This window comes from Argentina silus (assembly GCF_951799395.1).
Source record: "Argentina silus genome assembly, chromosome: 1".
NCBI lineage: Eukaryota > Metazoa > Chordata > Actinopteri > Argentiniformes > Argentinidae > Argentina > Argentina silus.
The window spans coordinates 26,878,289-26,891,179 of NC_139655.1; the positions used below are offsets into that span (position 1 = coordinate 26,878,289).

A 12,891-nucleotide genomic window follows, 5' to 3' on the forward strand; every position below is an offset into this window, starting at 1 on the left:
CTCCTTTGTTTTACTGATATTCAGAGAGAGGTTGTTATCCTGGCACCAGTCCGCCAGGACTCTTACCTCCTCCCTGTAGGCTGACTCATCAATTTTAGTGATCAGGCCAACCGCAGTGGTGTCATCAGCAAACTTTATGATGGAGTTGGAGCTGTGCATGGCCACACAGTCGTGGGTGAACAGGGAGTACAACAGGGGGCTGAGCACACAGCCCTGGGGGGCTCCTGTGTTAAGAGTCAAAGTGGAGGAGGTGATGCTGCCTACCTTCGCCACCTGGGGTCTACCCATCGGAATGTCCAGGATCCAATTACATAGGGAGGTGTTGAGACCCAGGTCGCTGAGCGTAGTGACGAGCTTGGAGGGGACAATGGTGTTGAATGCTGAACTGTAGTCAATGAACAACATTATCACGTAGGTGTCCTTCTTGTCCAGGTGGGATAGGGCAGTATGCGTGGATCTGTGGGTCTATTGGGGTGGTATGCAAACTGGAGAGCGCCACATACCTCTCACATCAGCGCCCTGGTACTGTGATTCGACCTTGCCTCTGTATTTCTTTTTTGCACCTCTGATAGCCTTACGCAGTTCGCATCTGGATTGCTTGTACTTGTCTGAATCACTTTTTAACAGAGCACGGATGTTACCATTAAGCCACGGCTTTTGGTTAGAGAATGTCCGAACAGTGACAGTGGGAACGCAGTCTCCGATGCATTTGCTAATGTTGCCGGTGACTGCATCTGTGTACACGCTGATGTTATTGTCCTTCAAAACCTGATAGGAAAAACTTCCTATCAAAACAGTCACTTTCTCTGCAAATCTATCTATACCTAGACTCTGATTCATTATTTCAATTTTTAAATCAGTTCTGGCAATGGGGAAACTATGCCAGTGCTGCAGTAAAAGAGCTCCTTAATTGAGAGTGAATCAACCTCTGCTTCTGCCTTAATGTCAAAAGGTGTGGTTTGAGATTGGCTGCAGATAATGAATAATTACATCAAAGTTGGGTGCCAGACTGCTTGCCTTTAGACAGCGTTTGTGTGCAGAGTGTGTTATGCATGAGGAAAAGCCAGCTGGTGCTATTTGATATTCTCTTCATCTCAGCATGCTAGTGAGTTGAATACAATCACCCTCTTCCTCTACTCTGTATCAGAGATACTGGGTAATCCTAGGTGCCACTCTGTTCACTAGCAAGACAGTCATTATGGTATACCTCATATAGTATATACTGTAATTTGGGCCCAATAACACTTATGTGTAGAGACTGTGACGTCAGTTATTTGATTATCACTGAATCGTTTGATTCAGTAGGGCTGCTCCAATGGGCTGTTCTTCATTGCCTTCGGTTTCTTCCCCGCTGGTCTGAAATAATTTCTAATGCTCATATTCCCTTTCATAGCACATTGATCAAATACAGAACCTAGCCACAGGGTTCACACTAAGGTATTGCCATATACAGCATTAGAGGAGCTTGATGTTTCTCCTTCAGACTATCACTGACATGCATTTACTAACAAGAATGTCGTCCATATTTGTCTTTGAAGCAGTTTGATATCAGAGGACACTGATACTGTACATTTTGTTAATGATGAATTATTCTTTGTGTCTAGCTTTTCAGTCCTTTTTTAAACCCTTTTTTCAATAGCTAATGTCAAAGTATAACGCGTTGAATGAAAGAACATTAACAAATTAACTTGTGTGAACACCTAATTGATTTGATATTCATGCATTATGTTATTTCTACTGTAGCAGTGCAATGTGATAAATAGCCTTGCTTGACCAATTTAGTATTATATTCATAAATCTTTCCGATGGCAGTGTTAATCTTTAATTGCTCTCAATGTCTCATCTTGTCTCTCGATTGCTCTCTTGATTGCCCCCTTGCTTATTGGTTTCTGTTTTGTTGTTGGGATTAAGGAAAATATAATTGAGGTTAAACAATATTTATAACCAATAAAGCATTCCTCAGAATAGTTATCTTGAGTAGCCAATGGCTTTTGTATTGAATCTGATTATTTCAAGGTATTTTTATGTTTATTTGCATGTATAATTGTGGCATTAAGCCATGCATTTAAGAAATCTCTTGACACTGCACCATGACACTGAAACCAATGACACTGCACCATGTAAAGCCGTGCCTTATTTTTAAAAAATAATTTATGCCATGGTAATGTTTCAGTGGAAAATTCCACTGTGTGTTCTCATTGCCTTTTTGTGTCCACACATCACTTCATCTATTGTGTCTATGAATTGTCCCTGGTGTGTGTCTGTAAAGACTCTTTTACACAACATTGATATCCATGTTCTCACAATATCCCACATGGACTATTCCTAACCATGGTAATGTTACCCTTAATGACCAGTGATCCTCACTCAAATAATTTAACTGTAAAATGTCCTAGCATAACCCCATTCACATTCTTGTTAACCCCTTAACTACTCCATTTAATGACCCATCACTCTTATTATTGGTAATAATATATTACACTGCTATAACCCATATTGATGCGCTTGTTAGCATCCCTCGCTAACTATTTGTGTTGTCTGGTCCAGGCTATGGTGGAAACTGTGAACAACCTGCTCCAGCCTCAGGCCCATGCTGCATGGAGGGACCTCAGCACCGTGGAGCAGCTCCGGGCCGCCACCATGCTCCTGGACACGGTGGAGCAGGGGGCCTTCGTCCTGGCAGACAACCTGCTCAAGACGGACATCGTGCAGGAGAACACTGACAATATCCGTGAGTAAACACAGAAAGCCAGACATGTAGTAACAATCATTTAGTGATTGCTTGGTAATTGCGGAATAGGAACTGTTCCTATTTTTAAACACTCAACTCCAGCACTTGGCAGTTGCAAAGCGAGTTGCAATTTGTAAGTTGTAATTATATTGTATTATAATGTATTATATTATATTCAGTTTTACCCAAACAAAAGATTGTATTCAAGTTGTAAACTAAATTAAAAACAGGTCACAATTTGGAGAAGTAGTAGGCTATAATCAAATGAGATTAAACAGATGACAAAGTGCGCTGCCTCTCCTCAGATTTCTGATAATAAGAACATGAGCCATCTTAATCTGATTGGTTGTGTAAGGAAATCAATTTGGGCAAACTAAATTCCTGTGTCGTCATACACTATTATAGTGTAGCCGTGGCAGGATGACTTAGTGTTAGTGATTATTATAGATTAATAAGGGGCCTAATTCAAAGCCAGAGCAGTAATGTTTATACTGAAATCAAATGGTTTAGATATACTGTAGAGCTAGTTAGTCATTGCTCATTCTTGTCTCTATTTGTCTTACCAAATAGCATGAAGAAATTGTGCTTCTTTTATTTGGCACAATGTCACCCAATGAAGATGAACAGTCTTGTTGTTTTTTTTAAATGAATGATATACTATATATTCTCACCAGTGAAGTTTTCCTGTCAAGTATACTGTAGCTCACAAGTGTCTAATCCGTCTAAGGTGAAGTCCATAGCATAGGCAACAAAGTGAACCTTATGGGTATTGATCCAGGGTGCTCTTGTATCGACCAATTATGTCATGAGGCTTAAGAATGAGATCAAAGGTCAACAGTTAAACGTACCCAGCCTCTGGGAGGTCAAGTTTAGTCAGTTTTGTCGGCAGTTACCTATAAATTGATGTAATTATCTCAAATTACTGTGTTTATATCAATGCCGATTCTAAGCTTGAATTAAGCCAGGTTTGAATGTGAAGTGGATCAATGGTCATGGCTGAGGCCCTCTGGAGAAGTATTGATATTAAACTTTTTTTGCTTTTTTTTTTGCTTTTCTCCCATAGCCCTTAGCTGTCAGTTTCTTTTGCTGCTATGGCAACCTAAAAATATAGGTCTGCCAAGTCGAAAGAACGAAGCTAGTGTAAGGGGAATTAATAAAATGGAATTTATCGTATCTGGCATTGAATTTATTTGGGTGTTAAGGGGATTCTAGCCTGTTTGGAGGGGAAAGAAACAATCCTCTCATGGCTTGCCCCCAGTTTTTATATCCTTCATGGAGGGAGTCTGGTTAATCATGCGATGGTGACATGTTTACTAGGCCTTTAGCCTCTGTTTGCCCTGCTTAGTTTGTCAGGCAATGGGTGTTGTTTGTTACAGTAGTCCCAAGTGCCACCCCTGCCAGGTACATTAGTATTGGGAGACCCACAAAGTAACAGTGCCCACTGCACTAGATAATGATTGGTCTCTCAGAGTAACATGACACGTATGGAACGTTAGTTCCTCAGTCTCGCTTGTTGTCTTTGTTTCGAAATGTTCATATTAATGTTGTTAAATGTTCATATTAATGTTGTTAAATGTTCATATTAACCATAGTTTGTCAGTGTGTGTGTGTGTGTGTGTGTGCGTGCGTGTGCGTGTGTGTGTGTGTGTGTGTGTGTGTGTGTGTGTGTGTGTGTGTGTGTGTGTGTGTGTGTGTGTGTGTGTGTGTGTGTGTGTGTGTGTGTGTGTGAGTGAGTGAGTGAGTGAGTGAGTGAGTGAGTGAGTGTGTGGTGTATATCATTCTCTCATTGTTAATCTTATGAACAGATTTCTCCCGATTAGTGTGTTATTTAAACCGGCTTTGAATGCAGCCCGTGGGCACAACAACATCTATTGCGGGTGTGCGATGCCTAAAGCCAGTCTTAAGCTTTTACTGGCTCATCCAGGCAGGATGAAAAACGGATGAAAAACATTCCTCTGACTCAGAGGCGGCCCTGGAATCCTGGGATTGTTAGCAATCTCAGGTATTGTCTCAGAAAAGTTCAATAGGAATACATCTCCAAAGAATGTGCAGTTGCAAGAGTGCCATGGAAATGTTAATACAGGGGTTCACTTTTTAAAGTGAAATCATGGGAACAACTTAATTTAAGAGTAGCGACACAGAGGATTAATGTATTCTCTCTGTTGTGGTGTGTGTGTTTTAGAGTTAACCTTGACATCAAAGTCAGAAGTTGAAGAACATATGAAGAACCTAATCCTTCCCTTTAATTGTAGTTGTTTGGGTAGATGTCAGGCGATGTCTTAACTGCATTGGTCTTCACTGCTGATCCTGAGGACCAACAGAGTTTGCAGGCTTTTGTTCCAGCTCAACACTAACACACCTACTAACTCATCATACTTGAGCATCAGGACTAAAGAGCAGTACTCTACTGTATTATCAAAACCCAATAAATGTATCTTTCATAAAACCACGGTTTCAAGCCAAGCTCCTATCAACACCTCATTTTCGTCTAGTCTATGATGCTGCACTCTTTGAAGCATTAATCAGTATCTTCCCTCAGACACAACAGCTGTTGAGCTGTCGCTACAAAATCCGGCCGTCTTCTCCACCCGTCTCTATCTCCTCTATCACTATTCTAAGCTCTATAAAAAAAAAGGATACAAAAAAGCTAGGATAGCTACCTTGAAGTAAGGGCCAATTTTCTCTGAGGGCAAAAAAGTGTAATCTTTTACAGTTTGAAGGAAGCCCAGAAGTGTACCAGCTCACTCAGTTACACCTGTGAGACTGTAACCTGTGAGCACTGATCAGAGTGTTTAGCAGGATGATATCCTTCAAAGCTTTTAGAATCAGAGGAGATACTTCTTATTTGCACAACAAGGACTACTGATTAATCAAATCAATTATATCCTAGGCTTTTGATTTAGATTTAGAAAGGGGTCCCTCAAAATTAATTAGAAGTTTGTAGAATGCACGATAGGTGTGCAAGGGAAGCACATTTAAAAGCAAGCAGCAGGGACTGAAAATCATCTTTGATCAGGCATCTCTCATGATTTTGTGTTTACTCCCCCTTGTCTGCTTTGATTAGGATCCAACAAGGCCCACGTATGAGTATGCATACAGTCACAGCATATTGCAATTGACAGCTATTGTACAAGGCTAACATATTTAGCAGGTGGCCAGAACATACCTGTACTGCACATGGTATGAGTCTCCATTCAAGCCAATACGTATGCAGAACACTTGTAAATACCCTCCCTAGGTCACAATTACAATACATTAGTAGGGAGCAACATTTAACAAGGCACATACTGTGGCAGTGACAGCTGATGGCATGTACTGTGTCGTGTATTAGTGTATATATTATTTCTATTTTTCATTGGAGTTTGTTTTGATCATTTTAGATCCTTGATTATTTTATGACACCTACGTGTTTTTTGTGCCATGGCCACAGAGACAAATAAATAGCAGATTTCACATTTAGAAGATCTCATGCTATTGGTTGTGTTTGCGTCTGTTCAGAGCTGGAGGTAGCCAGGATGAGTACGGATGGAAACCTTCCCGACCTGAAATTCCCACAAACTGGCGGCCATGGCAACTCCATCCACCTGTCAGCAAGCACCTTGAAACAACATGGGCGAAATGGTAGGTGGCCTTGAATACAGCTCAGATGCTGTAGTTTGACATTCATCAAAATGTGTTTTGACTTTGTTTAATTTATATTTGTTCAGTCAACGACATTATCATGCCACGTGCTACAGTATGAACTGGCTAGTAATTACATGGTTTACTTTCCACTAAAGTGTATACTTTCCTGTGTTACAAATATAATGGTAAGTGTTGGTATCAGGTGGTATGGTAAGTCTGTTACTGTACAAGGCCTATGCAGCATTAAAAAAATGCCCTTTTTCACTGGCTTTAAATTAGTTATATTCAGGCACTACCTCTAAACTCTAATGAGACTATTTTACACAAAACAGGGTTATCTACAGGAGGAAGTCAGCCCGTTTTTGGACATTATTACTTCCTCATACAAATGGCTTACCGCTCTTGGCTGAATGCATACACTCATGTCCAGCGGTGCACGATGATTCATAATATTGAAACGCTTCATATTTCCCGTCAGGTATAGCACACAAATGGTTTTCTTTTCATCTAAGTGAGTGAACTCAGTTGCAGATGGGGGGTGGGGAGAAATTATTGCGACAGAGAAAAATAACAAGAGTAATCATTGCCTTTGTCTGAGCTGGCAATAATGCAATAATGACATTTCATTGATGCCAAATGAAATCGACCTCTGGTACACAAAGTTGTTTTTTGTTGCACTCTTGACACCTTTATATGGGCAATCTTTCTCTGCAAAGGCTAGTATGGGCACAAGCTTTTGCCTCTCTACCAGTCAGTAGCACATGTAAAGCCTGTGCCCACACTTGGATTTTGTAGGGTAATTCTATAAAGTAATTCTATTGCTACAATGCACTATTGCACTATTATTTTTGTATACAGAATACACAGTATTTGGCTGCTATTTACTGTCTTTACTGACTGCTCTTTTTGCACTGTTTAAATTATTTTTATTGAATGTTTTACTTTTAGTATGTGTTATCTGTTGTGCCTGGGCACTTTATCTGTCTCACCGTGGGAGAGTGAAAAACGTCCTCTCGATTCCTTTGTATGTGAAGAGTAGCGTGAAGAATTGACAATAAAGCCACTTTGACTTTGACTTTGAGGATTGCCCATCCCTGTGTCAGACTGTACAGCTTGGTAAGAAATGCAGATCACATACAGGTTATGTCAGTGTTGGAATGATGTATCATACCCCTTTCAGGAGAGATCCGGATAGCCTTTGTCCTTTACAAACACATCGGAGCCTACCTGTCCACGGAGAATGCCAGCATGAAGCTCGGCAGCGAAGCCATGGCCACCAACTACTCTGTCATTGTCAACTCCCCCGTCATCACTGCAGCCATCAACAAGGACTCCAACAAAGTCTACCTGTCCGACCCTGTCATTTTTACTCTGAAACACCTGCAGGTAGGGTCTATATATTCTTTGGAATTGAAATGAACAGACTAGAACCTTAGACTAGAATTCTTTGGAATTCCCTGATACTGTATGATCGATGACACAAAGACTCCATGCACTTCTCACCCCAACCCCTCCAATGAAAATGACCTTGAATGTCTCCAATGTAAAGTACTCTTAAAGCACTTACCATGGACAGATATTGTTTGAAAGAACACACAACAAGAAACTAAGTTTGAGTGGCACAAAATGTTAGTAAACCAATTGTGCATCACACAATGAGGATGCACATTTTGTTTTTGTTTTCATTAGTTCTCTCTCTATTTCTTTCTGAATAAATAAGTCACCCAGTTAAACCTGGGAGGCTAAACACATATCAGCTTTATATTGGGAGTCCCTGGAGGCTGGTTAGTCATAGAGGGGAGCATTAACTCCCCCTCTACTGCATTATCTTCCCCTCACACCACTCCGTCAAAACATCCCGGTTTGTCTCCGAACGGACCCCAGAGCGATTATTAGGCAGGTTGAAAGACCTTGAGAAACTTGTGCTGTGTGCACATGTGGGAGGGACCTCATGAGGAGCAGAAGCTTGAAAAAAGAGAAAGGAAGAGACAAGGAGAAGGAGAGAAAGACAGAGAGAGAGAGAGAGAGACAGAGAGACAGAGAGGAAAAGTGAGAAATAGCTTATGGCTTTCAAATTGAAATGGGAAAGTTATTACTGCAGCCCAACTGCCTTTCTCTTCATTTGTATGTTGAAGTTCATACCCTTTTTCAATAAAACAGTGCCCTTATGGAAGTGTATGTGGTTCCTTCTGTTCCTTACAAGTGCACTTTTAAGAGCAAGATAGGGAGCAAAGGGCAGAGCAGATGGTTGTTATCTCGGAGTATCATAAACAGATGGCCAAACTCAATTAAGGAATATACCAGGACATGAATGGATACGAACACAGTCGACTTCCGATACATACAGTACAATGGCTGGGGATTGCTTTGAATGCATGCTCTAAAGCAAAGCTTGGAAATATCTAGAGTAAATAAAAAGAATGTTCTTGAATTGGGAGTGGCGAATTGAATTCCACATATCCAATCTGTTTTGGACCTCTCATAGTTTGAGTTCTTCTTTTGTTACATGCCCTACAATAAAGAAGAAAGAAAAACATCATTTCAGAGGTTTTGGATCACTGGTCTTAGGGGACTGCTCTGTCCTAACTGTTATTGTTTCACTTCCTTGCCTCAGCACATAATGGACTAATTAAAGTCATTAATGGGACAGAAGGTCTCCAGGCTTCCAGGAATACTGTACTGCTCATTGGTCGCTTTGTGGAGGGTAACTCAATCAGAGGGAAATGTACTGTATGTCCTGAGAGGATCAAACTTGAACTGATTATCAGGCCAGTGCGGTAACAGACTCTGTGGCTTAACTTGTTTAGGGTTAGACCAGAGACACCTCTGGTCTTGGCATCTCATTGCCACCAGAGAAACGTTAACTGTTTGAGAAATCATTAAATGGTACAAGGGGAGAAGTATATGGGGCTCCCATGTTTTATACAGTATCAGCAGCACGTCTCTGCTCCTGTCTGGTATCATCTGTATCATTCTCTTAAGTGACTGCTCTAAAATGGCTAGCAAGATAGCAGGGAGGCACTAGTCGTTAAGGCTGCTGCCTGCCAGAGCTGCTGGTGGAGGCCATTAAACAGTGGGGTAGTCCATTGTTGCACAGTGAAGGTTAAAGCGAAAGGTCGAAAAACACAATGAAACACGGGCCTCACTGCCACTAGCTGCCATTAAAATAAGATCAACCCAGAACAATCACAGAGGGGAAACCTGCAATGGAAAGCATTAAGGGGACTTTTTCAGAACTTTAAACAATGGAGGGTATAGTTATGTTGTAGCAAGATCTGCAAATTACCTGGAATTAACTACATCCGTTTATATTTAACCCAAGCAGGGTTAGACTTACAGAAAGGAAAATTACGCAACCTGCAATCAGCATGTTTTTCTCTGTCATTAGCTCCATTGTGCATGACTCCATATGCTAATTGTCATGTTTCTCCTCTGCCCCCACAGCAATCTGAGGAAAACTTCAACCCCAACTGTTCGTTCTGGAGTTACTCCAAGCGGACCATGGCAGGGTTCTGGTCGACGCAGGACTGCCGGCTGTTGGGCACCAACAGAACTCACACAACATGCTCTTGTACCCACCTAACCAACTTTGCAGTCCTTATGGCCCATGTGGAAGTTAAGGTGGGCCTATTTTACTGTCTTATGTTGATTCCATGCAGGCATGGAAGTAAATAGGTGATTTTCACTACTGTACTGTATGGTTTAAGTGAGAAGAACAAGAACAGGGGACTCAAAAAAGGCTTACTCAATGACTCATATTCGCATAGCCCATTACCCTATATGAGCCATCTGAAAGTACATATGCTGTACCATGTAGCCAAACATTTATTGTTTTATTGTTTTATTTATTGATACATTTCTAAGTCATTCCATTGAGTCATGTTTTCTTTGGTTGATTTTGCTGTTATTAAAGGCAGACAGCTCTTGAAAAGTGCCACCATTGACTAAGAGCTAAGATGCCCACCGCTTTCAAAGTGCAGTATTTGTTCAGAGGATATCCTTTGTTTACCGCCTTGTCCTGTGGTAGTCCTTTACCATGTGACGTGGTTGGAATGTATGGTCCTCACTGTGGGGAAATGCATTTTAAGAACATAGAGACCTCTTAGAAATCTTAGAGGCACATTTGAATGCATTGAACTGTCCACATACCCAGTTAGATTAAGAGCATTTTTAATAATGTACCTGCTTGCATGTTTTGATGGTGGATGAATCACAATAGAATCAGATTATATTGATGCGACTCTATGAATATGTATGTTCCTGGCTGGTTATTATTTATTTATTAGACACCTCAAAGCGATGTCTATAACTGAGCTTGTTGTTCAAATTATTTTGTTTCCTAATATTGAAGTTGATAGCTGCTAAATGTTTTGTTTACTTAGTCATTTGTAAGTTGCTGTTTCCTTCCATGAGAGATCAAGCATTTGATGCTGTGTAGTTCAACCTCCACCGTTCCACCGTTGGGTGTCTCATTGCCTTTTTAGCCTTCCGGGAACAACAGAAAAGAGAAGAGACATGACCGTGTTTGACATATACAAAGTGAAGAGGAGAAGAGGTGCGAGAGGGAGAGAAAGAAAGATATATATGTATATAGAGAAAGAGATTTGAGCAATGTCAGATGAAAGATTGGCCCCTAGTTTGTGAGGTGTGGTTGTGGGAAAGTGTCGTTGTCGACCGCGACTCTCGGGGGAGAGAGAGGATAAGGATTGTTCTGCTCTGGTTGGTGACAGACAGTTAGATTAGTTCTGTCACAGGATGTTTGAGGGGAACTCTGCTGACGGACCCAGTTCTAGTCTCTCTGTCCTCTCTCCCCAGTCTCCAGCCTAGTCAGGGAGGAAAGAGGACTCTATAATGCCTGTCCCAGTTGGCTCAAAGCCATGTAACCACAAGCTCCCTCGGCCCCCGTCACCTCCTCACCCACAGCAATCACCCCTGCCAGCTAACCCCCCCCCCCCCCCCCCCCGCCACCCTGGAGGGGGTCAACACTAGCCAGCAGAAGTCACTATTTGTCACTCAGCCGTTTGGCTAGTGTGTTCTGCTGGTCTCAAGCAGGGCCTTGAATACAGAAGGGACTGTGAAGAATGGGGCCTTTTCAGAAGAAAGGGGAGAAAAGAGACCAAGATGGGAGTGAAAGGGCCACTTTGTTCCTGAAATCCCAGGATGCTAGTGCTGTATTCAGAGGAAACTGAACAGCAGTTGCACCCGAAATCCTAATCGTGGCTTTCTTTTTTTTCCCTTTATTTTTGATTTCCTTTATTTTTCTGCTTGGTTGGAATAAAGGCAGTTTGTTGGAATATGTGTCTATATTATAGATACCAGGGCGTTTTATCCGCCACAGCATTCTGCTCGGAAGCACAAAAGGAATGTTGGAGAGATTGAATGCAAATTCCATCAATTGGAGTGACCATGTGTTTTGTCTCCATGGTAACAAAACATACCCATACTCCATCTCTGCATTGTTATTACGCATTACCCTCAAAGTGAGATATTGTATTTAGTCTTGTTTATACCCGAGCACCATCACAAAAAACTGTAATTATCATCTTCACTTTGGAGGGCAGAGTACCACTATCATCACAATCTGTCATTTTGCTGTATTTTGGCAGATAGATAGTTTGTGAGTTCTGGTTGGAAATAATAGCAGTGCTTTTTTTAAGCATCCCACCTAAGTGCTCCGATACTAATAGGCCTTTAATTTAAACAGTATCTGTGCCTTGTTATTGTTGCATTGTTCTAATAGCATTTTAATAAGCATTACAGTATTGTATTATTAGCAATGATCAATGATGTCACATTATTTACGGTGTGAAGAGACATTGGTTAGCATAAACAGTAGAACCACTTTAATTGTGTTATTTAGTTATTATGTACAATGCTTTGGGACTTCAATATAGTCAAATGCAAACATTACTTTATATTATATTGTTTGCAGTGTTTCTAATAGAGTTGCTGACCAAATAACAAACAAGAAGTTTGAACTTTGGTGCTTTTAAGTCTTTTTTGATACCATGTTTCAAGCTGTTAAGACCGAATAACTTATCTTGAGCTAACTAATAAGCTACCTTTCAACAAAATGTGCCCTCTTACAAATACCTTCACAAGCCAAAGCACTGCCCTGTCTTTCATATTCATATGAGACCTTTGAACCTCTGCATATGTGTGATTATTACACATGTGCAGTGCTGTAGACACATACAGTACAGTATCCAAACTCCACAGGCTCTTACTCTCAACGGGATTAATTATGTTTCTAGTCAATTATCACCTTTGTGAATTTACTGTTTGATCTCTGCCAAAAGAAAAAAAAGATTCACTATTGCTATTCAAAAGGGTTCTGTGTTCCTGCTGGGCTATGGAATGCTGTAATATGCTGCAATATTGTTGGCACACGTTAAAATGGATTTACTTTTCACAGTGTCACTCAAACCCATTTCTTTTATCATTCTGTATGCTATTGTTGTGACATGACTTGCTATGGATTCTCTTAGAAATAGCCCTTTTTGAATGATAATTGCATTGTCTTTTTGAGAAAGTAT

At 40.9% G+C, this 12,891-nt stretch overlaps 1 protein-coding gene across 1 annotated transcript in view; it reads left to right on the top strand.

The window, feature by feature from the left end:
* LOC310802016 (adhesion G protein-coupled receptor L3) overlaps positions 1 to 12,891 on the top strand; it is a gene marked incomplete at its 3' end in the record, with an annotated part of 118,860 nt that overhangs the window by 72,831 nt on the left and 33,138 nt on the right. Inside the window, exons 9-12 of the mRNA XM_083666250.1 lie at positions 2,548 to 2,731; positions 6,230 to 6,352; positions 7,536 to 7,741; positions 9,800 to 9,976. Coding sequence (XP_083522376.1) covers positions 2,548 to 2,731; positions 6,230 to 6,352; positions 7,536 to 7,741; positions 9,800 to 9,976 — 690 coding nt within the window. The remainder of the gene's footprint in view (positions 1 to 2,547; positions 2,732 to 6,229; positions 6,353 to 7,535; positions 7,742 to 9,799; positions 9,977 to 12,891) is intronic.